This window comes from Rana temporaria, chromosome 2, assembly GCF_905171775.1.
Source record: "Rana temporaria chromosome 2, aRanTem1.1, whole genome shotgun sequence".
NCBI classification, from domain to species: Eukaryota; Metazoa; Chordata; class Amphibia; order Anura; family Ranidae; genus Rana; species Rana temporaria.
Genome location: NC_053490.1, coordinates 427,644,630 through 427,671,665, shown reverse-complemented (window position 1 = coordinate 427,671,665; position 27,036 = coordinate 427,644,630). Strand labels below are relative to the sequence as shown.

General features: G+C 46.2%; 1 protein-coding gene and 1 pseudogene across 2 annotated transcripts; both read left to right on the top strand.

The window, feature by feature from the left end:
- The first annotated feature begins 2,628 nt into the window (after positions 1–2,628).
- PRDX4 (peroxiredoxin 4) lies at positions 2,629–22,585 on the top strand. Of its 2 annotated transcripts, XM_040338255.1 has the most exons (8): positions 2,629–2,891; positions 5,190–5,307; positions 12,789–12,905; positions 14,697–14,819; positions 17,841–17,971; positions 19,583–19,617; positions 21,712–21,758; positions 22,449–22,568. In XM_040338255.1, exons 1-8 carry the CDS (start codon positions 2,690–2,692, stop codon positions 22,450–22,452), a joined length of 777 nt encoding a protein of 258 aa, XP_040194189.1. In that variant the 5' UTR covers positions 2,629–2,689; the 3' UTR covers positions 22,453–22,568. The 2 variants fall into 2 exon arrangements, with proteins under 2 accessions (XP_040194189.1, XP_040194188.1); XM_040338254.1 differs by lacking the exon at positions 21,712–21,758 and having other exon boundaries at positions 2,630–2,891; positions 22,449–22,585.
- LOC120929993 lies at positions 15,019–15,143 on the top strand (annotated as a pseudogene).
- Positions 22,586–27,036: the final 4,451 nt, after the last annotated feature.

Genomic DNA, 27,036 nt, shown 5'->3' with positions numbered 1-27,036 from the left:
AGGCCATAACGCCGGGGGCCCGTGATGTGCGCACACCCTAAAGGTGGGTGCCGCACCTGGAACCAGGAACCCGCAAAGAACCCCCGGAGAACGGCGTCTGCCACAGAAATACCCCCCCCCCCAGCATGCCCCGCGAGGGAAACACTCCTCCGATTGGCTGCTGGGCAAAAGGTCGCCTCTGCCTGGACCTTTCTGGTGCCACCTGTCATCCAGAGATGGAACTACATCTCCGGAGCACAGAATGACCCAGGGAACAGTTCAGGGCTGGCAACAGACAAATTTAGATAAATCAACATGGATGAAAGCAAGTAACTCTCTCATCCCACTAAATTTGACATAGCACCTGTACTGAAAAGTACACAGGCGCTACATTAATAAAAATGCCATAAAAATACCCCCTATTTTGTAAACGCTATAACTTTTGCACAAACCAATCAATAAACGCTTATTGTGATTTTTTTTTAACGAAAAATATGTAGAAGAATACGTATCGGCCTAAACTGAGGATCTTTTTTTTTTATATATATTTTTGGGGGATATTTGTTATAGCAAAAAGTAAAAAATATTATTTTTTTTCAAAATTGTCGCTCTATTTTTGTTTACAGCGCAAAAACTAAAAACCGCAGAGGTGATCAAATACCACCAAAAGAAAGCTCTATTTGTGGGGAAAAAAGGACGCCAATTTTGTTTGGGAGCCACGCCGCACGACCGTGCAATTGTCAGTTAAAGCGACGCAGTGCCGAATCGCAAAAAGTGATCTGGTCTTTGACCAGCAATATGGTCCGGGGGTTAAGTGGTTAATATAGGCTTACCTGTAGCATAAAGTTGTTAAAATAGATTAACAACCACGCAGTGCTGTATCGCAAAAAATGGCCTGGTCATGAAGAACGGTAAATCTTCTGGAGATCTAGGGGTAGATTAACATAGAATGGCGTATGTTTGTGCGGGCGTAACTTATCCTATTTACGTTACGCCTCCGCAACTTTTACAGGCAAGTGCCGTATTCTCAAAAAAAAGTTGCGTCGGCGTAGCGTAAATAGGCCGGCGTAAGCCCGCCTAATTCAAATTGTGAAGAGGTGGACGTGTGTTATGTAAATTATCCATGACCCGACGTGATTGACTGAATTTCCCAGTGTGCATTGCTCCAAAGTACGCCGCAAGGACGTCATTTTTTTCGACATGAGCGTAAATGACGTCCAGCCCCATTCACGGACGATTTACGCAAACAACGTAAAAAATTCAAAATTCGACGCGGGAACGACGGCCATACTTAAAGCGGATGTGCCATGGGGAAAAAATATTAAAAGCCAGCAGCTACAAATACTGCAGCTGCTGACTTTTAATATTAGGACACTTACCTGTCCTGGAGTCCAGCGCTGATCGCAGCAGAGCACGAGCGATCGCTCGTCTCTCTGCTGCTTTCCCCGCCATCCACGCTGAGGGAACCAGGAAGTGAAGCGCTGCGGCTTCACTGCCCGGTTCCCTAAGGCGCATGCGCGAGTCGCGCTGCGCCCGCCGATTGGCTCACACGCTGTGTGCTGGGAGCCGAGTGTTCCCAGCACACAACGGGCGACAGACGGGAAGTCAGAAAAACCCGTCTTTTGCCCGTAGCGTGTGGCCGGAAGTGGGTGCAAATACCTGTCTTTAGACAGGTATCTGCACCCCCCTCCCCCCTGAAAGGTGTCAAATGTGACACCGGAGGGGGGGAGGGTTCCGATCAGCGGGACTCCACTTTAGGGTGGAGAACCGCTTTAACATTGGTACGCCACACTTACGCCACCATATAGCAGGGGTAACTTTACGCCGGGAAAAGCCTAACGCAAACGGCGTATCTGTACTGCGTCGGCCGGGAGTACGTTCGTGAATTCGCGTATCTAGCTGATTTACATATTTCAAAGCGTAAATCAGCGTACACACCCCTAGCGGCCAGCGTAAATATGAAGTTACGATCCGACGGCGTAAGAGACTTACGCCAGTCGGATCTAAGGGAAATCTATGCGTAACTGATTCTAAGAATCAGGCGCATAGATACGACTGGCCAGACTCAGAGATACGACGGCGTATCTGGAGATACGCCGTCGTATCTCTTTTGAGAATCTGGCCCCAAGTGTATACAGACAGTGGGTAATAGACAGACTGGTAGGTAGTATACAGACCATACCTCCCAACTTTTTGAGATGGGAATGAAGGACACCTATCAGCAAAAGTATGCAGGCATAGGACACCCCCCTTGCCACGCCCCCTTAAAGGAAAATTGGTTAAACCCACAAGTGCTTTTTTTTTTACCACTAATATTCCTTTATATTGTCTTTTGGAATTTACAAATGCAGCAATTTAGAAACCAGATGAAAGGTTTAGCGCTGGGAAAAACTTTTTGATAGCTAAAAAGTGCATTTTATATACATCTATATAGATCAGACCAAAATGAGGGACAAATGTGGAGGACAGAGGGACAGTTGGGCGCTATGTACAGACTGGTGGGTAATATATAGACTGGGGGGGGGGAATAGAGTGGTGGCTAATATGTAGACAGGGGGAGGGGTTTGTTGTAGTAACAGGTCACGTGGTTCATTGGGGTGGAGGAGTGTGTAGAGTTAACCCGCGCCCCGCCCCCTCCCCGATATCCTCAGCTCCTCCCCCTGCTCTGAAGCTGTACGTACGTGTCTTTTCTCTCCCGCCGCACAGAAGGATGGAGATCCGGTGCCGTTCTCTCGCTTTCCTGCTCGCCGTCTTCCTCGTCCAAACAGCCGCTGAAGAGAAGGAGCAGCCCCGGGCCGGCCGGGCTCACCAGGATGGCGAGTGTCACTTCTACGCTGGGGGGCAGGTGTACCCCGGGGAGGCCACCCGTGTGCCCGTTTCCGACCACTCCCTGCATCTGAGCAAGGCGAAAAGTGAGTGAGACCCCTGAAAACTCGACGGGGAGCTCCGGCCTGCGCCGCGGTACCCGTCCCCACCCCCTAGTGCGGTGCTTGGCAATTCCCATTGACGGTCAATCCCCAACATCTGTCATCCTCCGCTCTGTTCTCTCTACAGAGAGCACGCTGTCACCTGGACTGGGGGGGAGAGAGAGAGCGCACACTCACCTGGACTGGGGGGAGAGAGAGAGCGCACACTCACCTGGACTGGGGGGAGAGAGAGAGCGCACACTCACCTGGACTGGGGGGAGAGAGAGAGCGCACACTCACCTGGACTGGGGGGAGAGAGAGAGCGCACACTCACCTGGACTGGGGGGAGAGAGAGAGCGCACACTCACCTGGACTGGGGGGAGAGAGAGAGCGCACACTCACCTGGACTGGGGGGAGAGAGAGAGCGCACACTCACCTGGACTGGGGGGAGAGAGAGAGCGCACACTCACCTGGACTGGGGGGAGAGAGAGAGCGCACACTCACCTGGACTGGGGGGGAGAGAGAGAGCACACTCACCTGGACTGGGGGGGAGAGAGAGCGCACACTCACCTGGACTGGGGGGGAGAGAGAGCGCACACTCACCTGGACTGGGGGGGAGAGAGAGCGCACACTCCCCTGGACTGGGGTGGGGGGCGGAGACATAGAATGTTGTCACCTGGACTGGGGGGAGAGCGAGAGCACACTCACCTGGGGTGGGGGGGCAGAGACATAGAATGCTGTCACCTGGACTGGGGGGGGGGGGGGCGGAGAGAGAATGCTGTCACCTGGACTGGGGGGGGGGAGAGAGAATGCTGTCACCTGGACTGGGGGGGGGCGGAGAGAGAATGCTGTCACCTGGACTGGGGGGGGGCGGAGAGAGAATGCTGTCACCTGGACTGGGGGGGGGGGGGGGGCGGAGAGAGAATGCTGTCACCTGGACTGGGGGGGGGGCGGAGAGAGAATGCTGTCACCTGGACTGGGGGGGGGGGGCGGAGAGAGAATGCTGTCACCTGGACTGGGGGGGGGGGGCGGAGAGAGAATGCTGTCACCTGGACTGGGGGGGGGGGCGGAGAGAGAATGCTGTCACCTGGACTGGGGGGGGGGGGGCGGAGAGAGAATGCTGTCACCTGGACTGGGGGGGGGGGGGGGGGAGAGAATGCTGTCACCTGGACTGGGGGGGGGGGGCGGAGAGAGAATGCTGTCACCTGGACTGGGGGGGGCGGAGAGAGAATGCTGTCACCTGGACTGGGGGGGGGCGGAGAGAGAATGCTGTCACCTGGACTGGGGGGGGGCGGAGAGAGAATGCTGTCACCTGGACTGGGGGGGGCGGGGAGAGAGAATGCTGTCACCTGGACTGGGGGGGGGGGGGGAGAGAGAATGCTGTCACCTGGACTGGGGGGGGGGGGGGGAGAGAGAATGCTGTCACCTGGGCGGGGGGGGGGGGGAGAGAGAATGCTGTCACCTGGACTGGGGGGGGGGGGGAGAGAGAATGCTGTCACCTGGACTGGGGGGAGGGCGGAGAGAGAATGCTGTCACCTGGACTGGGGGGGGGGGGGCGGAGAGAGAATGCTGTCACCTGGACTGGGGGGGGGGCGGAGAGAGAATGTTGTCACTGGGGGGGGGCGGAGAGAGAATGTTGTCACTGGGGGGGGGGGGGGGGGCGGAGAGAGAATGTTGTCACTGGGGGGGGGGGGGCGGAGAGAGAATGTTGTCACTGGGGGGGGGGGGCGGAGAGAGAATGTTGTCACTGGGGGGGGGGGGGGGGCGGAGAGAGAGCCCCAACACGTGTGTGTGATATATATATATATATTTTTAGCAGCGACCCCAGGGAATAAAATGGTGATCGTTGCAATATTTTATAACTGTTGCCGCGTGCCCGTGGCGATCAGTGGTGCAGTGTCAGTCTGACACACCGATCTCCGATGGAGGCCCTTTACCACATGATCAGCCGTGTCCAATCTTGGCCGATCACGACATAAACGTGAAGAGCCGTTGATCGGATGCAACGGATGGTGGCTCGAGTCTTCCAGTGGGACAGGAGGCCCAGGAAGAGTGGCGGGGGGGGGGGGAGGGGATAACTGACACATCGTTTATCACTAAAGAGCCAACCGCCCACTCTAAAAAAAAAAAAACAAAAAAAAAACGGAATCGCCCTGATAACCCCCAGTCGGCGTGAAGGGGGTTTATTGGTCAGCATTTTAATTCTATAGTATTGTTTTGATACGGCAATCTGTATATCCGACTGAAATAAGGGAGGAAACTCCAGTTTACTATGTGTTCTTTTTAAATCTTTCTTCTATCCAGTTTCCAAACCTGCTCCATACTGGGAAGGAACAGCTGTGATAAATGGAGAATTTAAAGAGTTGAAGCTCACAGATTACAAGGGAAAATACTTGGTGTTCTTCTTCTATCCTCTGGACTTGTAAGTATATCTCCACATATGTAGCTGGAGTGGCTTTTTTCTTTATTTTGGACATTGTATAAAAACACTGTAGCAGGTATTTGGCTGTAAACTTTACATTCATAGTAACACGTGGGTTAAGAATATACACATCACATAGATATCCCATGCCTTGACTATTAGGAGTTGATTTACTAAAACTGGAGCACTCAAAATCTGGTGCAGCTGTGCATGGTAGCCAGTCAGCATCTTATTTCAGCTTTTTCAATTTTAAGCTTTGACAATAAAAACCTGCAAGCTGATTTCTATGCAGAGCTGCACCAGATTTTCCGCATTTCAGTTTTAGTAAATACCCCCCTGTGAGTGGCTCCACCCACCTAAAACGGGAAACGCATCATCCACTATCAAATAAAAAGAGCAGTCACCCAGTATGTTTCCTCTGGCCTAGCAGGAATATCTAAATTGTTTTAGGTTTTCCCTCAGGCCTTTGTGGTATTTGCAGGGGCCTCCCTGTATATGCTTTCCCATGATTCCAGGACAGTGGCTTGGAGAAGTCGGATATCTAGTGTTTTTCTAGGCTACTTTTGTAAGTATCCTAGCTGTAGGACCTTCCCTCCCATAACCTTGGTTTTCCCCAAGATCCCTTCTCCACTGGAGGAGAAGCAGTTATCCCTGTGGGTACCAAGGCTCTAGTGGAGCCCTCCCTTACTCACATTTTGTTAAGCTCCATGTTGTCGGTTGCTGGCTGAGCTCCTGATGTTTGCTGCTGATTGATATGGATGGATTGTGGCCACTGGCTTCCCCAAAGTCTTTGGAGGGCGAACTGCATGCCTGGAGCAGGCCACCTCTGGGATCAGTGAAGCTGACGCAATTCCGTTCATTTCCGTGTGCTTTTTTCCTGAGCTTAAAATGCACGCACAGTGTTTTCCATGTATTCCAATGGCTCTAGTTCACACCAGTGCAGTCGGTTCCTGGTGGAAACTTACTGGTGCCGAAAAAACAGAACTGCATCTGGTTCACACAATAGAAACGCAGTCCGAATGCGTTCCCAATGCTTTTCAGCCTGAGTTTTTGATTGCGTTCCAGTGTGTTTTTGGTGCAATCCAGTGCATTTTTCCCCTCTTTTCTTAACCTAAAAGACCAGTTCACACCAGATGCAGTTATTTGTATTGGTGCAGAAAAAAAGCATCTGGTGTGAACTGGCCTTTTAGGGTAAGAAAAGAGGGGGAAAAATGCAATGGACTGGAACATATGAAAAACACTCATGCTGAAAAGCATTGGGAACGCATTAGGACTGTGTTTCTATTGTGTGAACCAGATGCAGTTCTGTTTTTTCTGCACCAGTCAGTTCCAGTCAGTTTCTGCACTGGAAACCGACCAGAAACTGACTGCACTGATGTGAACTAGAGCCATTGGAATACATCAAACACTGTGCATGCATTTTTAGTGCAGAAAAAAGCACACAGAATTGTGTCTGGTGTGAACTAGCACTAAATAATGACATGTGCGTTTTATGTGTTTTACAGTGTTCCAATACAGTCTTGGAAAAATCCTCAGATGTTTTTTTCACCTTTAATGCATAGAATGCATTATGGTGAGAAAACGTGTACCTTTACAACCGCTTTTAAGTACACATATTTCTTTATTGGGATGTCTAAAGTTTTTGTTAGGGTTTTTTTATATATCATTTTTTTTTCTTTCGTCCTCAATGTGGTGCACAAAATCAAAACGTCAAAGTGAACTAATAAAGTGCATGTTAACGTACACAAGTGCACTAGGGTGTGTCAAATGGTCCCCTCCTTTAGAAAGGTAGACCTAGGGGTGCAGGACTCCTGAATGTGGGGGGAGGCACACAAGTCCACCTTGCCAAATGTCCTTTTTGGAACCTTACTCCTTATGATCAGCTGAAGCTAAACAAGTACTGGGTGGCAGGCTATTACAAAGGGGAGGAAGGAACCTGCTGGCCACACATCCTCCCCTTAGATTTAAGGGCAGGTCCAAAGACACACACCCTACAATCCTGAAAAAGTGCCAGTTTGCAAGACTGCGGCAAAATTGCCCCAATCTTGGCCAAAAGGCTGTGATAAGTGCTCTTCCTTAGTGGGGTCTCGCACCTAGGGTTGCCAACTCATGCCTTTAAAACAGAACACATATTAATTACACAGGTTCTGTGGCTGATTAAGGAGGTAATTAAACTCACTTGGTGCCTTAATTGCATTAAATTAGCCTCAGAACCTGTGTAATATGTGTTCTGTTTTAGGCTGGGTTCACACTACTACACTACTTTCATCCTACTTTGCTCTGCTACATTGGTCCTACATTTATCCTACATTGGTCCTACATCCATCCTACTTTCATGAACCGGATACTACTTTGGTCCGACTTCAATGATATTCAATGGGCCTGAAGTAGGATCAATGTAGGACCAAAAGTAGTACAGGGAGCATTTTCAAAGTCGGACCGACTTGTGTAGGACGCTACAAGACGTTCTCATAGAGAAACATTGAACACAAAGCAAAGTAGGATTAAAGTAGTGTAGTAGTGTGAACCCAGCCTTAGGCTGGGTTCACACTACTACATAGGGGTGCAACGGATCGTCACCGATCCGTGATCCGAACGGGTCACCCCGTTCGGATCGGCACACCCCGCGATCCGCGGAGCGCTCCGGAGCCTCGGCCGTAGGAAAGTCCCCGGCTTCGGCCTAGCTCCGGAGCGGCGGCCCTCTTGCTCCTCCCCCGTGTGCTTGTCAGAGCCCAGAGCACAGCGTGACACGCCTCCACGCCTCAGCGCGCAAATGGTGCGGACTACAGCGCAGGATCATCCACCGGCAGCTACATGAAAGGTGGGGCTGAGAGGATCATTGAGGCGGGCGGTGTATATAGTTAGAGATGTGAGCAATCTGCTATGGGCAATGGTGACCTTCCCCAGTGTGCTGCGAGTGTCTCTCTACTGAGAATAAGCCTGAGAGGGGACACTGCGATCACCCGCCAACCAAGGAGCTCAGAGTGACGGGGGGGGGCGGCAGATCACCTGGAACTGTGTGTCCATCAACCCTGACATCTGGGAGCATCCCTGCAGAGGAGATCAATGTGTCATCTGTACGAGCATATACCCAACCCCCCCCCCCTTTCTATGCAAGAAACCCCCCCCCTCCCTGTGCAATTGAGGATGGATATGCCCCCTGCTTTTTTCCCTGTGTGCACTGTACTAATCACAGTAATGATAGTGATTAGGGGGCAAGTGGACATCTTTTATTACACCCAACAGAGTTTTAGATATAGTTATTTTCATCACAAAACGGAGCTTATACGCTTAAATACAGTATTTGTAAATCCGACGGACTGTTTAAATGTTAAATTTAATGTGACAGAACACCTCAGATTTTCACATTAGCAATAAACAGTCCGTCGGATTTCCAAACACTGTATTTAAGCATATAAGCTCCGTTTTGTGTTAAGAATAACTGTGAAATCTAAAACTCTGGTGGGTGTAACAAGATTTGTGTTTTTTTTTTTTTTGCTGATCCGAAAATGATCCGATCCGTGACTCCTGATCCGAGGATCGATCCGATCCGTGAGTTTTTTGATCCGTTGCACCCCTACTACTACACTACTTTCATCCTACTTTGCTCTGCTACATCGGTCCTACATTTATCCTACATTGGTCCTACATCCATCCTACTTTCATGAACTGGATACTACTTTGGTCCGACTTCAATGATATTCAATGGGTTGAAGTAGGATCAATGTAGGACCAAAAGTAGTACAGGGAGCATTTTCAAAGTCGGACCGACTTGTGTAGGACCAGTTAAGACAGCTCTCATAGGGAAACATTGATTTTCACACGTCATGCTTCATGAGGCTCCCAATGTAGGACAAGTGTGAACCCAGCCTTAAAGGGATGAGTTGGCAACCCTACTCGCACCTATGATACTCAAAGCGCCCCTGGGAAGCTGCTCTCTGGGGGCACTTGACACTACAGGCTCTTTGCCTTCCCAGCCCCTGGCCAGACCAGGTAGCAGTGCTCAAATTGCGAGACTGTGTGATCTCTGCTTGCCTTCTGCTTTTTCATTTACATGAAGGTAAAAATTGCATATGCAATTGCGATACAAGTCATTTTGTAACTGAATGTTAAAAATTCCCTTTCCTTTTAAATCTGCAGCCCTGTAAATTTATGTAAAATACAATATGGCTACCTGGAGATGTTTTATACACGGTGTGTACAGTACGCCCCCAGAAATATTGTTGCTTGTGTGATTGGCTCATTGATTTTCCTAGAAGTCTGCACTAAGATACAAGTTTGCTATCGGGCGTTCCTTGCAACAAAACTGTAATTTTTTGGTAAGATTCTCCCAAAAGGAAATGTCTAAGTGCTAGTTCACACCAGACGCAGTTCCGTGTGATTTTTTTATTTTTTTTTCTACACAAAATGCATGCAGTGTTTTCCATGTATTCCAATGGCTCCAGTTCATGCCATGCAGTCAGTTTCTGTACCGGAAACTGACTGCATGGTGTGAACTAGAGCCATCGAAATACATGGAAAACACTGTGCATGCATTTTTAGTGCAGAAAAAAAGTGCGCAAAACTGAACGGAACCGCATCTGGTGTGAACTGGCTCTAAGAGCCCTTTCACACTGGTGTGTTTTTGCGGCGTTTTTGACGCGTTTTCACGGTAAAAATAGCGATATTAAAACGCTCCAAAACCGCCCCTCTCCATTGAAATGAATTGAACATGCGGTAAAATAGCGGTGTTTTACCGCTATTTTAATGCTCCGCTATAGGCGTTTCCAGTGTGAAAGGGCTCTAAAAGAATGCCGACCCTGCAATTTTCCCTCATTGGAGCCCTACAGGTGCAACAGCTGGTTGATAATTATGAAACCACTCCCATTAAATTCACCCTGCACGTGGGCAGAAAGAGAAACAGGGGTTTCTTCAGAATAACAAAAGGTAGGAATCTGCAACAGTTAAACATTTTTGTAATTTATATAGCTCACCCAGAGGGGATTTTTTTTTTTTTTTTTTTTCCTCAACAAAAGTGAAGTTGCTCTTTAAAGCCCAACTCCAGACAACTTAAAAATCTTTCAGTGGGGTTGTACCTTGCATGTGTTAATTGCTTGTTTTTGGTCTAGTGGAAGAAAAGAGCATTTACTTTTGTCTCCTCCCCACAGCAAGTCTGGTCCCTGTGGCTTTTTCTCCCTCATGCTCCATTGGTCTAGGGACCTGATGTCATTAAGACCAAAGTAGAGTACATTGCCCTATATTGTAAATGCTTGATACCAAGGGACAGCTCACCACCAGAGATGGATGGTGGTGTTAATCTGCTGGGGGAGCAGAAGATTGGATGAGTAAATCTGTTGTATTGCAGATTACCATCTTAGATTTGATAGCTGCATTTATTTTCTTATCTGCAGATCCAGCCATTAAGTAAATTTTTTTCAAAACGACAAGCTCTCCAGCAGACTGTATCAGTTACAAAGATGAAACAAACCAGTTACCACTGATGGAAGTGCTTATAATAATCGGCTTTTATTTATGTATTACTGTTATCTCAAGAGAGAGAACCTGTTTGCTGAAACTGCTTATAAAGTAATGGCTGTAGTTCAGTTACAAATTGTTAGTGCATCTAAATCTACAAGTACATCTAACTCCCCTCTACTACATGACTTGACAACGCTGCTGTCCAAAGGTGCCCCCTGTGCTCCTCCATCCAGATTGGGGGCACTCAAAGGGGGGGTATGTTGCTGGCTAGATCGGGTGAAAACACTGGGGTGGGAAGCCAAAGAAAGAACTGCTGTAGCCAGCACATCAAATGATTAGTAAGCTGCAATATATAGTTTTTCAGTTTTGGGTTTAATACCACTTTTATTTTTCGCATAACTAATCTGCCTGGCTTTACAATTTCCTTGTATAAAAAATAAATTGGCGTTTAGATTTATATGCTCCCCAAAAGAAGCAGCCAACAAGATGCAAAGCCTACCATAAATAACAATCCATAATGTGCAGCTCTGTCGACCTATGTGAAATATAATGGCAGAATCTGTGAGACCATCTAAATGTGACCTGTACCTTTTTGTGGACATTCAACACTGTGTGTGTGTGTGTGTGTGTGTGTGTGTGTGTGTGTGTGTGTGTGTGTGTGTTTTTTTGTTTGTTTCTATATTTGGAATAATAGATGGTTTTATTATATTTCACATATGTTGCTAATGCTGGCTTTACAATTAAAATGTCAAAAAAGCATGACCTATAAACATAAAGGCCTGGGAGAAAACAGAAAAACTAGTTCTGCGACATAGACAGATTTTGCTTAACAATAGGAGGGGCTATTGTACAATCTGTGCCTAGTTGCTGTATACACGGCGCACACACAGTCCTTGTATGCACAAAATACGCATTACTGTGCTACAACTGGCAAACTTCAGGACAAAGGATTGTTTAAGGTTTCCTTTACATACGCTTCTTTGCACACAAACAGATTTCTTTGTCCATATGAACCTTTTTAAAGTGGTTGTAAACCTCAGACATGAAACATGAAAGCCTGTCCCTCTTCATTGTGTATTTATCTTGCATAAAATCATTAAGTGTCATTTCTGTCTGCTGCTTTGTTCCTTTATCGGCATAAATCACTTCTAACAATTTTTCCTGACAACATAAGGACAAGTGACAGAAGAGACGAGACCTCCGGCAGATTTACGACCTTGGCTCTGTTCCTGTGTGCTTTTGTGAAGTTGTGTACCCCTTCCCTCAAATCGGCTGTCAGAGCTTTCCTCACTATGCTCTGCAGAGTAACTTCAGCTCTCCTCCCCCCTTGTGTATCAACTCTGACGGGCTTAACAATTCATCAATTTCGAAGGATGTAGAGAAGAGGACTACCGATAAACAAATCCTCCTGCATAAGTTGTATTTGTTTAATTTGTGTACCCCCCCCCCCCCCCTGAGGTCAGTCACTTCACTGGGTATATGTAAGGGTTTACCACAACCACTTTAAAGAAGAACTTCATTAAAACCAGCAGGGTGGTGAGACCATAACCACCTTGTTCAGGACGTTGTAACATAACGTATAGAGTGCAGGGGTCAGGACAAGCCCCCCTTGCATCTGTCCTGGGTCCCCTGTCATGCCAGTCCCTTTCTTACAGGGCGGGAGGTGGAGCAGGTTTAGAGAAGGAAGCTCCTTTGAATGGTGGAGCCTGGGCAAGCAAGTCATTGGTTGCCAGGACACCAAGTGGTCTTGGCAAACAACCTTGGTGGCAGGAGTCGGGACTTGTGAGTATAAACTGGTTTAGAGTCCTGGAGATAAGAAAGGGAAGTCTGGCAAAGTATTTTCAGTTTTCCTCATCGACACAGTTTTTTTTTTTTTTTTTTTTTTTTTTTCTCTGGCAACCTTGCTTCTGATCAATGTGGCTTTAAGATGCATTATAATCGGTAACTGGTTTAAGTTTGTCCTTCTGAAATGGTAATGATTTATGCTGTGTTCTAACTTTTTTTTTTTCTCCCCCTATGTGCAGCACATTTGTATGTCCTACAGAAATTATTGCTTTTGGAGACCGTATAGAAGAATTCAGATCAATAAATACAGAAGTTGTAGCTTGCTCGGTGGACTCTCAATTCACCCACTTGGCATGGTCTGTACCTTGGTTAAAGTGTGTGTGTGTGTGTGTGTGTGTGTGTGTGTATATACACATTTATTTCAGCTGTGTAAGAGAAATGGCAGGGTTTGTCAGTAGGGCACAGCAGCAAATTGCAGTTTTTAGTTTTTTTTTTTTTTGGGGTGTGGGATACAAGTGGACCACTCATGTAGATAAACATTTTCATGACTACTAGAAGCACGATTTAAAAACAAACATGGAATCGACAGTCAAATCCTGTCTTGTAGATAGGTGGCTGGAGGATCTACAAGTCATAACAAGGAAGTTAAACATGCATGTGTATCAAGTACATATGACATTTTTAGATTTACGAAACATTAAACATGCATTGAAGTTGAAGTGAATATTTATCTTAAGCGGGTCTTTCATCATTTATTTATAAAAATGGAAACGGGCACTACACATCACAGCAACAGAACCTAGGACAGCTGATGCGTTTCACACTAACTTCAGTGTTTACTCATAGCTGATTTTTCATAAAATGAACCTCTAATGCATATATCCACCCTATCCAGACATGTGATCAAAAACAGGTGAAATTGAAAATGCAATTAAGGACTGCCAAAGCACTCCAATCAGGACTGATAAAAACCTGCTGTAGTGGAGGTCATGAAGACCTTCTATTTTATAGAACAGGTTGCAGGTGATTGAAATGTATTAAAAAGAATAGACTAAGGTTATTAATAATGAAAACGCAATGCAAAAATACCTTGCCACTCGGGCAAGGATGAGCTAGCGTTTTTTTTTGTTTTTTTTTTTTATTACAGGGCACTTATACACCTTCCTGCCCAGACCAATTTTCAGCTTTCAGCGCTGTCGCACTTTGAATGACAATTGCGCGGTCATACTACACTGTACCCAAACAAAATTGTTATTTTGTTCCCACAAATAGAGCTTTCTTTTGGTGGTATTTGATCACCTCTGGGATTTTTATTTTCTGCTAAACAATTACAAAGACCGAAAATGTACAATTTTTTTAATTTATTTTTTGTTTCATTTACAAAACGTTGTAAATGTTTTTCGGCATTGATGGATGGGCACTGTAATGTATGTCACTGGATGCCAATCAGTGCCAAACAACAATCCCTGGTGGTCCAGTGTGGGCATCCTCGGGGGTGGGGGGCTGCGCTAATAATCGATCAGCACAGACCCCCATCTGTCAGAGGAGCAGCCGATCGACTCTCCTCTACTCGCATCTGACAGACGCAAGTAAGGAAAAGCCAATCGCCGGCTTTTCCTGTTTACATTGTGATTGGACACAGCTGATCACGTGGTAAAAGGGTCTCCGTCAGACTCTTTACCTAGATCTGTGTTGTGGGGTGTCAGGCTGACACACTGCAACAACTATCGCCGTGATGCACGCCCCCGGGGGCGAGGAGCAGCTCAATATCCTAAAGACTTCATATGACGTCCAGTCAGGATATTTAACACTTTGCTGCCGTAATTTTGCTATATGGCAGGCGACAAGTGGTTAAACTGAGCTCATCCTTACCCTTGCGAAGCTTGGTGGGGCAAAAAAAAGTGATAAAAGCAAATTGCAAGTGGGGGCCATATAAAACCGGGCCAGACGTTGGATGATGGTTTCTTATGAGCATTCCAGTGATGACTTGCGTTGGTTTACCTGTGCGGAATGATTCCCATTACAGGCCTTTCATAGTGCTATTGTATTTCTTTGCATCTCATCAATTTGCCACAAGGTGCAGGAAAAGTCTATTTTTATGGATTATCCCTTTCTTTTTTTTTTTTTTTTTTTTTTTTTTTTTTTTGGATTAACACACCACGAAAACAAGGAGGACTTGGTCCAATGAAAATTCCTCTGCTTTCTGACCTAACTCATCAGATCTCAAAAGATTATGGTGTATACCTGGAGGACCAAGGTCACACTCTAAGGTTTGTAGATAAACCAGCATGGGCAGTAAAGGAACTCTAGAAAAATACAGAAAAAATAAGTATTGGCTTATTTCGAAGCTAGTGTCACACTATCCTGCATGGTAAAATGCATTGCATGCACTGCTTTTGATTGTTAAGTTTGTTTATTTTCAATTTTGTGTCACGTTGTGATTTATGTGTGCCATTGCACAACAGCACTTTCGCTTCTCGGCCTTTTGGCTAAGATCAAGTGTAGTATCTGTTTTTATCAGTTGCCAGTAGGTGGTGCTCTGCTGACTGTCCTGAGTACACGGCGAGGTGGTGGTCGGCAGATGCTAAGCCTGCTGGCGTGAAGGCGGAGGCCTTCTGATTTGGACGGAGAGGCATGTGGTCGAAGCTGGAGGACTGGGCACCTGGCCAAGTTGGCCTCACCCTACTATAGGGGGGGAGGGGGGGGTCTGAGTGGCTAGTACCTCCCGAGTATAATTGGGTAAGGGGCGTAAGGGCACCCTCCCTGAGCCTCCGGAACTCCCGATCCTTTCTGGTGGGGAGGGGGCTGTGACTGTCTGGGCTGTGGGCCAGGGTCCGTTAAAAAGCCTATGGTGATGTGCCCCTGGAGTGGCAGTCCAGGGGTGCCGTAATTGCACTTGTGTTTTACAGGCACATTTGCTTTTTGGCACCTTGGTCACGCCACCATACTTTAACACCTGCCTCTAGGGCCAGGCCTTTTGGTCAGGACCAGAGAATTTTTGATTTCGGGCCGGCCATTGTACCGTACAATGGTCACTTTTTCACTCTCCTCATCTTTCTCCCCCCACCTTCTTCCTTTTTTTTTTTTTTTTTTTTGCACGTTATTTGTTCACTGTGCGACTAGTAGGGTGCGGGTCCTCGGGCCAGCCCTGAACGTCTTGGGAGTGGGTGGACATGGCCTTCTGGCTTAGTTTACCTGCTCTCATGAGGTCTCCCTCCGGGGGAGCCCCACCTAGTACTGGGAGGGGTCTTTTTTTCGGCAGTCCCTCCAAGGAAGTTGGGTCCGTGTCTGCTTCGGCTGCTCGAAATTACAAAAAGAAAAATACCGCGCTATCTAGTAAAAAATAATAATGGAGCAGCTAACACAGCAAAAGAGATCAAAAATTGCTAGAAAAAACATATGTGGAAAAGTGTAGCGCTAACAAAGAGTAAATTGTGATAAGACAATCTGTAATATATTATGCAACACCACATGTGAACTAATGGTATTGGTGAAAATTAAAGTCCATAATTCCTTGACTGGATGAATGAATTAAAATCCAAACAATATCAGAAATATGTTGAAAAATGTTCAATGACTGAATAAATAAAATCCAACGGTGAGAAGTAAAGAATCCACCACCACTTATGACAAGGGGCTTACTGGATGGATTGGACCCTGAAAGGCATATACCCACTAGGCCAATCAAGCTTTGTTAAAGATACACTGGAGAGGGTACACCATAAGCGTCTTGCGATTCGGTATTATTGATAAAGACCTCAGGCAGACCATTTCAGAGTGGTTCCAATCAAACAGTGATATACAGCAAATCGCAAGGAGGGCATGTCAATTGTTCAACCGATGAGTATGGAAAAGAAGTAGGGCGCACATAGCATAATTCCATAAAAAAAACAAAATGTATTTAAAAGAATAACTCACATTTTGCAATGATAAAACAAGCTCATAAAAATAGGGTAGCGGGAACAACATCAGTCCATCACAATGAGAGATGCAGTGGGTGGGGCTGAGATTCCTCTGCTGATGTCAGTCTGGGGAGAGGAGGAGAGCTGGCTGGTCATGTGATCACAATCTCATCTCTTAAATTAGGTATTTACAGCATTTATCCATTTAGGTGTTACAGGGGCCAAATGACACAGGAAAAGCACTGTCATAACATGCTTTAAAGCGGTAGTTCACCCTCAGTGTCAACATTGTACCATAAAATCAGGCATTGTAGCGCGAGCTACAGTATGCCTGTCTCGAATTTTTTATCCCCGTACTCAGTGTACTGGTACATTATAGATTCCGACTCCCGCGGGGAATGGGCGTGCCTATGGAGAGGGAGGATGATTGACGGCCGGCTCTGGCACGTCACGCTCCCCGAAGACAGCCGGAGTAGGTCTCGGCTCTTCACGGTGCCTGCGCACAGGCTATGCGCAGGCGCCGTGAAGAGCCAAGCCTATTTCCGGAGAAGCGTGACGCGCCAGAGCCGGCCGTCAATCACCTTCCGTCTGGATTGGAACGCCCATTCCCCGTGGGCAGTCGGAATCGTCTATGTACGATTACACAGTGAGTACGGGGATAAACAATTTGAGACAGGCATACTGTAGCTTGCGCTACAATGCCTGATTTTATGCTAGAAGAGAATTTTTTTTTTTTCTTGTTTACAGGGTGAACCCCCGCTTTAAAGGCGCAGGATCCATTTATTTATTTTTGGGGTTAAGTTTAAGGTGGAAAAACAATGGGGGTTTACAACCCCTCTTAAAGTGAATGTAAACAAGCACTTTGTAAAACAACCCATTCAGTTTAAAATAGAAGTGAAAGGCAAAACATGTTTGTATAGATATATAAAAAAAACATTTGTGCCATTTTTGTGTGACCAGCTTCCCTCTTTTCAGCTGCATAAGATCTGGGGGGGGGGGGGGGGAGAAGTATCGTCAGAACACTGAGCAGCAGCTGTGCAGCTGTGTCATGTCTAATCATTGGAGAGTACAGGGTTCCCGGCATACATAGAGAACTCGCGACGGTGTGGTCAGTTTTTAATAGGAAAGCAAGAACGAACACCAGGGATGCAACATAGAACAGGACATTTTCTCATACAAGTACATGGTACAGCATGCACATATCAGTGATATGAAGTGTTGGGGCAACAAAAGCTTTAAAGCATTGAGGTGATGGGATCAGTAGAATGGCTATACAATTCATTCTTTGAAAGGTTAGCAGGGTTAGCTCCTTTCATTGACGGCTTTTCTGAAACAGGTAGCACTTTTTTGGGTCTGTTTAATCTTGTGAATAATTTAATTTTGTTATAGAGGGCTCTTCATCATAGATGACAAAGGAGTCCTCCGACAGATTACCATGAATGATCTTCCTGTTGGGCGATCTGTAGATGAGACCCTTCGTCTTGTGCAAGCATTTCAGTACACTGACAAACATGGGGAAGGTGAGTGATGACCAGATACCACTTCCTATTTGTGTATTGCCTAAGCTTTGGTTTATGAAAGAATGTGATTTACACCTTCTACAGAGGATTTGGTGGGGTTCAGGAAAATTGGTAACTTTCTGGATTCCATAGCATGTATTTGCAAATTAATGCAACAACCTATTAAGCCAGGCTACAGCATCAAGGCACTCCGTAAGTGTGGTTCTCTAAATAAAATAAAGTCCCTAACTGAGAATTACTGTAAACACCTGTGCACAACTTGAGAACAGGCTTGGTCCAGTCCTTGAAGCTACAGCAATTAACCAAGAGCTCAACAGTTCTCAAGGTTGCTGAAGAGGACACCCATTGTTTGTCTGCACCAAATCCAGCAAGGCAGCCTGAGCAGCAAGTCTCCAATTTTTTAAAATTGGAAAAATATTTGCAACCATTCAGAGCTACAACCAAAGAAAGATCGGCTACTTTTAGATCAATAAACATATTATTATTATTATTATTTATTATTAGGCTGATCATGACCCTAAACGATTAGTTGTACGACTTGTGCATCAGTCCTTAGTAAATGCCTAACTCTAGGGCTTCTATTAACCCTTTCACTGCCAGGTCCATACAGACCTTGGAAGTGCCTGCAGGTGGGCAAGTTTTTACACTGTACAGACCTCATATCTCTAAGCTTATGATCAATTTTAATGATCACTTTTAATGAACATAAGTGTATATCAGAATTGTTAGCAAACTCTATTGAACAATTCTATAACTCTGATCAGCAGATTGCAACATGCTAATCAGTTATTAACCCGGGAGCTGCAGAGGGGCATACTGGCTAATGATGGTAGCTGCGGGGAAGTGTTGGGGGGGGTAGTTACACTGACGTCAGCTGGAGATTAGCAAGAGAGCCGACAATCAGCTGAGTGCCTGGAGCCACGCTCATGCAAGGTACAGATTGGGCGCTGGCAGGGAGGGGGAATGAAGGAAAAAGGAGACACGGAAGAGCTGGAGATGGCAGGCTGTGCATGATTGAATCGCATAAATGGACCACTGTCAGGGCGCTCGGCAGCCATAATTATTGTGGTCTGTTTGCAGAGGGTAGGGTATAGCTAGGCAGGATCAGCTGGGTTTTTAGGTTATATGCAAAGGGCCAAATGATACGGCACAAGCACTATGCTGTATAACATGCTTTAAAGCGGGGATATGCAATTGGTGGACCTCCAGCTGTTGAAAAACTACAAGTTCCATCATGCTTCAACCTCTGTTTGTCATGCTTGTGGCTGTCAGTCTTGCTGTGCCTTATGGGACTTGTAGTTTTGCAACAGCTGGAGGTCCACCAATTGCATATCCCCGCTTTAATGGAACAATATTACACTTTAACAATGTAAACTGATAATTTCCTTTGCTTTCTGAATGTTATCAGTTATGACTTCTGGCATATTTTTATTTTTTAGCATTGTAGAATGCTTTCAATGGCATATTTACCATAATGGAACAAATCTGAAAATTTCATTGTAGGGCATTTACAAACCTTTTAAACTATGAAACCATGTTTAAGTATTTTGTTAGCCACTCTCATAAATTCAGTAAGGACATAATGTTTTTTCCCCCCCCTTTCTCCAATAGTGTGCCCTGCTGGTTGGAAACCTGGCAGTGAAACCGTAAGTGTACTGTACATCTATATTAGTTTGATAAATGCCATAGTTGTGCTTTCTCCTGTCCTGCTTTCCTAGCAGTGTTGCAGGCCCCTCTTTAATTCTAAATGTTTATAGTATAGGGACAAACTGAACTAAACTAAGCAGCCTTCTTGATTGGCTTAAAGCGATAGTAAAGCATGCTTTTTCAGTTGTACCTAAAGGTAAGCCTATAATTACTAAAAATATCTCCTAACCGTACAAATTTAGATTTTCACATCTGTAGCAAATGGTGAGGACAGCAGCACACTGCGCTCTGAATGGACAACATTCTTGAGTGTGCAATCCATTCAGAGTGCTGACTCCTGTGCTCATGCGTGGAGTGATCCCGGCGCCCCCCTATGTGAATGGGTATCGTACCCATTCACCAAAAGTGTCAAGTAAAAACCAAAAGGGACTTATTTTATTAAAAAAAAAAAAAAAAAAAAAAGTTTTTAAAAAACTTAAGTGTCCCACAATGTATTCCATCAATCACGCCGCCCAACGGACCCGAATAATAGGAAAAAATAAATGCTTTACCTCCCATTGTAGGGGTGGGGTCAGCCTGTCAGTGCTCAGACCATAAGCAGCACACTGCATCAAATTGGTCTGCATGGCTGTCATCCCAGAAAGAAGCCTCTTCTAAAGACGATGCACAAGACAGCCTGCAAGCAGTTTGCTGAAGAAAACCAGACTAAGGACATGGATTACTGGAACCATGTCCTGTGGTCTGAGACCAAGAAAAACGTATTTGGTTCAGATGGTGTCAATCGTTTGTGGCGGCATCCAGGTGAAGAGTACAAAGACAAGTGTGTCATGGTCTGGGGCTGCATGAGTGCTGCCAGCCCTGGGGAGCTACAGTTTATTGAGGGAACCATGAATGCCAACATGTACTCTGACATACTAAAGCAGAGCATGATTCCCTCCCTTCGGAGACAGTATTCCAACAGGATAACAACCCCAAACGCACCTCCAAGACGACCATTGCCTTGCTAAAGAAGCTGAGGGTAAAGGTGGACTGGCCAAGCATGTCTCCAGGCCTAAACCCTATTGAGCATCTGTGAGGCATCCTCAAACAGAAGGTGAAGCGCAAGGTCTCGAACATCCACTAGCTGTGTGATGTCGTCATGGAAGAGTGGCACGAGTACTCCAGTGGCAACCTGTGATGCTCTGGTGAACTCCATGTCTAAGTTAAGGCAGCGCTGGAAAAATAATGAATTTGTGCTATGTGTTGGGCTCATCTCTTGTTTGATTTGGGTACACAGATTGTGATGGGGCTGCACCGTGTGTGTGTGTGTGTGTAAGTTATGTGTAAGCCACCCATATAATTTCCGTTACAAAACCAGCAGTCACCCCCAGCTTCTATAACAGCCATAAGTCTGGCAAAGCAACTATAATGAGGTGGCCACATTTCTCTCATAAGATACCTTAAAGCTGGGGTTCATCCCAAAAAAATTTTTTTTTTAACATTACATTCAGCCGAGTTGTCAGAATGACGATCGGCTTTTTTTATTTTTTTTATTTATATATATCCCCGTACATACCGTATTTTCACCGCCACTTCCGGGTATGTCTTCTGCGGGACTGGGAGTTCCTAATTGATTGACAGGCTTCCGACCGTCGCATACAGCGCGTCACGAGTTGCTGAAAGAAGCCCGATTGCGAGTTGGCTCTATACAGCGCCTGCGCACCGACGTCCGGCTTCTTTCGGCAACTCGTGACACGCAGTATGCGAAGGGTCGGAAGCCTGTCAATCAATTAGAAACGCCCAGTCCCGCAGAAGACATACCCAGAAGCGGCGGTGAAAATACGGTATGTACGGGGATAAAAAAAAAAAAACTATCGTCATTCTGACAACTCGGCTGAATGTAATGTTAAAAAAAAATTTTTTGGGTGAACCCCTGCTTTAAGCTTGTGAAAACTCTTGACTGCTTCTTGATGAACACTCACCTTTTTTCACTTTTAATTTGCTCAATAAAGTTGATGCCTGTAGCTTCTTGTCTGATGTAGGATCAGCCTGAATACATTTGCATAGCATCAGTAGATTTTTCTGAAAGCACTACATTTGTCTGATTTAATTAGATCAGGCCTGAAGATGCTATGAAAGCTTGGTGGCCAAGACAAGAGTTGTAAGTAGACTTTTCAAACACATGCCTTACCTAGGTGCGTTTTAAAATTCACCAGGCTGCTTATTTGATATAAAGTTGTGAATTGTAAAATGCTGGGCTGTGGATGGGGGGGGGAGTCTAAAGTTAAGGGAAAAGAGAAAAATTTGAGGTGTAATTATAGTGCCACCTCCTGCCTCTACCCCCACGTTCATGAACAAGTACATAAACTCACAAGGTGGCACTTATGTACTAATCTATTGCATATTGCTGCGCACACTGGAGTTTATTCTTAGAAACATTGCTCTACTACTTGCTCGCTGTAATACATGGTATACATTTGTAGTGCTATACTGGGGTGATGCTCTTTTATTAGAATTTTTTTTCTTGTAAAAACAACCCTAGTGGCTAGTAAGCCGCTGGATTGCTTTTACTGGCAATAAATCCCACACCACTTGAAAATTCACATGTGCCACCTCAGCGCTCACAGAACTCTCACCTTTGTCTACAAATTTGTACACCAAATCGTAATTATAAGGTGACGTCTAGGTTTTAATTCCACTCGGGACTCTCCCAGATTTCGTCTTGGTGACCCTTGCCACAAAAACTGCTCATTTATGTTGACTGTGAATAAAGTCTAATTGCTAGTAATGTTGGGAGAATCCCTGGATAAGGGCAACTTTTTTAATTTTTGTATTTTTTATTTTTTTGCAGATAATTCCTGACCCAGCTGGAAAATTGAAGTATTTTGATAAACAACACTAACCTTTTACAGCAACCAAATTATACATGGATCAGTAACTAATAAAACTGGTTAATTCACATTCAATAAAATTCTATGAATTTTGTTACAATTCTTGTGTACATAATTGTTTTCTATTTCTTTTTTTACTACTTCCTAATCAAAAATGATTTCCAACCTCTGTTCTCAAGTAGTGAGGAGGATTTCCTTCACCTTGCACAGGTGCTTTAAATCGGTGTCAGTGGTGTGGTATTTATGATGGGTATTTTGTCTAAAGGAATTTTTCGAAAACATGGACTGCTGGGTGTACTTGAGGAATGAGGTTGTCACACTGACCTAGATAAACTATTAATTTCTCTTAGAAATTTAAGTGTGCACTCAAAAGTGTATAATTAATATTTTTTATTTTTTTTATTTTAATAGTTTTGAATACATTTCTTCAGCACAAAACAAAAATAAAACTGGACCTAAGTTTTAAAGTGTTACTAAACCACTTAACCACTTAAGCCCCTGACCAAAATGCAGCTAAAAGCCCAGGCCATGTTGTGTGATTTGGCACTGCGTCGCTTTAACTGACAATTGCGCGGTCGTGCGACGTGGCTCCCAAACAAAATTGACGTCCCTTTTGGTGGTATTTGATCACCTCCTGCGGTTTTTATTTTTTGCGCTATGAACAAAAATAGAGCGACAATTTTGAAAAAAAAATCTTTTTGCTATAATATATATTTTATTAAAATATATACATTTTTTTTTTTCCCTCAGTTTAGGCCGATACGTATTCTTCTACATATTTTTGGTAAAAATCGCAATAAGCGTTTATCGGTTGGTTTGCGCAACATTTTTTAGCGTTTACAAAATAGGGGATAGTTTTATTGCTTTTTTTTTTTTTTTTTTTTTTTTTTGTTCTCGTGACTGCGACATTATGGCGGACACTTCGCACAATTTTGACACATGTTTGGGACCATTGTCATTTTCACAGCAAAAAAATGCATTTCAAATGCATTCTTTATTGTGGAAATGACAGTTGCAGTTTGGGAGTCAACCACAGGGGGCGCTGAAGGGGTTATGTTTCACCTAGTGTGTGTTTACAACTGTAGGGGGGTGTGGCTGTAGGTATGACATCATCGATTGTCTCCCTATAAAAAAGATGACACATTCGATGCAGCCGCCACAGTGCAGCACGGGGAAGCCGTGTTTACATACGGCTCTCCCCGTCCTTCAGCTCCGGGGAGCGATCGCGAGGGGGCGGCTAGAAACGAATAGCTGCGCCCTCATCCCGGATCGCTCCCAGAGCTACCGACCGCCGCATGTAACGCGGGGGGGGGGTCCCGATCGGACCTGCGCATAGGCTGGGACGTACGGTTACGCCCATCTGCCTGTATGTGCCATTCTGTGGACGTGTGTATATACATGCGGTGGTCGTTAAGTGGTTAAATGGTGAAGTAAATTGCTCCTTTAGAACAGCTTAATTATTAACAGAGCAGCAGCTGTAAAGTGGCCTTGGCTACATGCAGTATACAATGCTGTGTTCTGGTAGTGATATGGTAACTTCTTGCCCCCACTCCTGGAACAAAATAGTCAGGCTGTGCACAGCCAGCTTTCTGCCTTCTACAAATGAATATAAAGCTTCCTCTGATTGGCTGAGGCGGTTTCTCTTCCGTTCATAGACGAACACAGCCTTCTTTGACATTAGAGTTATGCTTCTTCCTACCAGGAGAGTTTAGGCAGAATTTAACAGCACTTAGTGTTAAAACCTTTCCTTCGTGCTGCTCCTCCCAGGGGGCGTGGCTTCCCCAGGCATAACCCACACCCCAGTCTTTTTCTGCCTAACGACAGGAGAGGAGTCGGGCACTTCTAGTGTCCTGTACTCTGGAGTTTTTTTTTTTTTTTTTTTTGCGATTTTTCTCGCTTTTATTATTTTGTTCCTGCATTTTTTAATCCTGTGATTCTTCTATTAACAGCCGACTGGGTGACAGGCTGGGTCCTCGACCCTTTTAGTCCCCCCATGTTCGGCCATCGAGCATGTGCCGGCCCTTAGCTCAGCTTTGGGACGTCCACGACAGGCCCCGTTGCTCCAGGGGCGGCCGGGGAACTTTGGTTCTAAGGCACACATATGACCGGTCTCTATGGCTGTGTCACAGTGTGTCTGGCCAACAGCCATGCCGTTCACTGACGTTGGTTCTGTCTGGGATACCTCCAGCCGGGTAGTCGCAGGACGGGTATGTAGTGGCCCCTTACTCAGGTAAGTGGTCTGGCTGGAATGTTCCCAGGGGAGGTCGACTGAGGGTTTTTTCCCTGCTTTCCTCTCTCCCTTATTCCTCTCCCTCCTTCCCTTGTGATTAACGGCTGTGAGGGTTTTCTTTTTCTGGGGCTCATATACACCTGGACCCGTGTGTGTGTAGCGGGGCCTGTGTGTTGTCACTACAGAGGGCTGTGGTGTTCACTACAGGGCCTTTCATGTGTGTTGTGAGGTGATTTTTTTTTGTGCTGGCATTTGCTGTGTCACTGTCTTTTTAAATGCGCAACGGCCGCCGTTTTATTGGAGCCCCGCTCTATATAGCTCGGCGACCATTTCCCTGTGGTCCTATGTTTTCTCAGCATTCGGCGGCCAGCTTGCTTTTTCGTCTGCCTCGTGTGACGGCTTTGGCGCTGCAAAAGACAGCGGATCTGTCAGAGGAGAAGACAGACACAGCGCTGCACGGCTTCTCAGCACACCTTGTCCTTCTTGGACCGCGCTGCACCGGGTGGGGTGGTGAGTACCAGGGGCCCCCATACTCTGCAATAGCAGCAAGGAGGTGACCAGTGGGTTTTTTGTCCTGCTTTGTAGGGTGAGTGACTCAGCACTGACACTATGGAACCTGAGCCAGGTCTCCCTCTCCAGCTATGCCTGAGTTAACCCTTAACGCCCCTTCCCCTGCCACATCGGTTATGTTGGCTGTCCTGGGTTTCTTGCCAGGTTTGAAGCAGCTAGTGCCCGGATGGGGGGTTAAAAAGCGCCCCCTCCCTGAGCCTGCTTCTGGGGATGTCTCTGACGCAGAATTGCTGTTCTCTGGTTCTGTTATGTCAGAGGCTGCAAGCTTAACCCACATGGATAGTGAGTCAGTAGCTGGCAAGAATTTGTTGGAGCTCTTGTTTTTGCGGAGCGTGAGACTCTAAAAATTGAGGATGTGGCGGAGACACCACCCGTGTCAGTACCTTTTCGGTTACGCAGACCGCCACGCACCGCTAAAGTGTTTCCTTGTGTTCCTTATTTGGACAATGTGTTATACAAGGAATGGGATGCACCGCAAAAAGTTTGTCAAACTTTGCAACCCGTTACTCCCTCGAGGGGGACTTTAAAAAAAAAAAAAGTAGGTCTCTCCTCCGCCAGTGGACCCCCCTGTGTCCAGTCTGAGCAAGGCCACCACGTTGCCTGTGGAAGGGGCTCCTGCATTTCAGGATCCTGCTGATAGGAGAGTGGAGGCCGTGGCCCGCTCCCTATTCACGGTGGTGGGTTTGGCGGTGAGGTCGGCTCTGGTGGCACAGGCCCCGACTGAAAGGGCGAAGCTCCTGCTGCAGGAGCTGGAAGAAGGGGACGTTTCCGAATCCTCTAGGGACCTGGCTGAACAATTGGTTCAGGGTCAGAAATTTCTCTGCGAGGCGGCCATGGATACGATCCGGGGCTTCCGTCTATGCAGTGGTTCTGCGCTGCCTTGTGTGGCTGAAGAGCTGGTCTGCGGACTAGTCCTCTAAGGAGACCTTGGTGATGGCCTTTAAGGGTGAACAGTCTTTTTGAGACCTCCCTGAATGGCATCATTGAGGATGCCACGGGTGGTAAGCTCATGCTGTTCCCACAGTCAGCACACCTGATACTGCATGCCTAACAAGTCTGCGGACATACCTGCTTCCGCCTGAAGGTCTGCTCCCGCCCGTGTCTCGGGTGGGAGACTGGCTTCGCACATACGTGGCTCGGTGGAGGTATCTCCTCTCCGACCGTTGGGGGTTGCAAAGTGGTTTCCTTGGGGTACAAGATTGAGTTTCTCTCTTGTCTGCCAAACAACAGGTTTTTTCCCCTCCGGCCTCCTCTGGTTCGCCGGTTGGCTCTGTCAGGGGCTGTCCAGGATCTTCTGGTCAGGGGAGTGATTGTGCCAGTGCCCTCGTTGGAACGGTCTCAGGGGTTTTACTCCATTCTGTTTGTGTCCCCACGGAGGATGGGGCCCGGTCAATCCTGGGCCTCAAGTCCCTCGTTTGTTTTGTCAAGGTGCAAACTTTCAGGTGGTGTTGATTCGCTTGGTAATAGCGGCACTCCATCAGGGGGATTTTCTGGCATCCTTGGATGTCATGAACGTGTACCTGCATGTTCGCATATCCTCAAAGCACCAAAAGGCGAATAAATTATGCTGATCCGTTTGCGGAAGGCAGACGACTTCCTGTTGGGCCAGAGAGTTCAGGAAGTGAAAGCAGCTGCGGTCAAACTACCAAGTCAGCTGATTTCACGAGAGAAGGGAAAATGGGCAAAACATTTCTTTTTGTTTTTCTGAAGGTCAAAGAAAAGCGAGAGATGTGTAGGAAAGAAGGTTG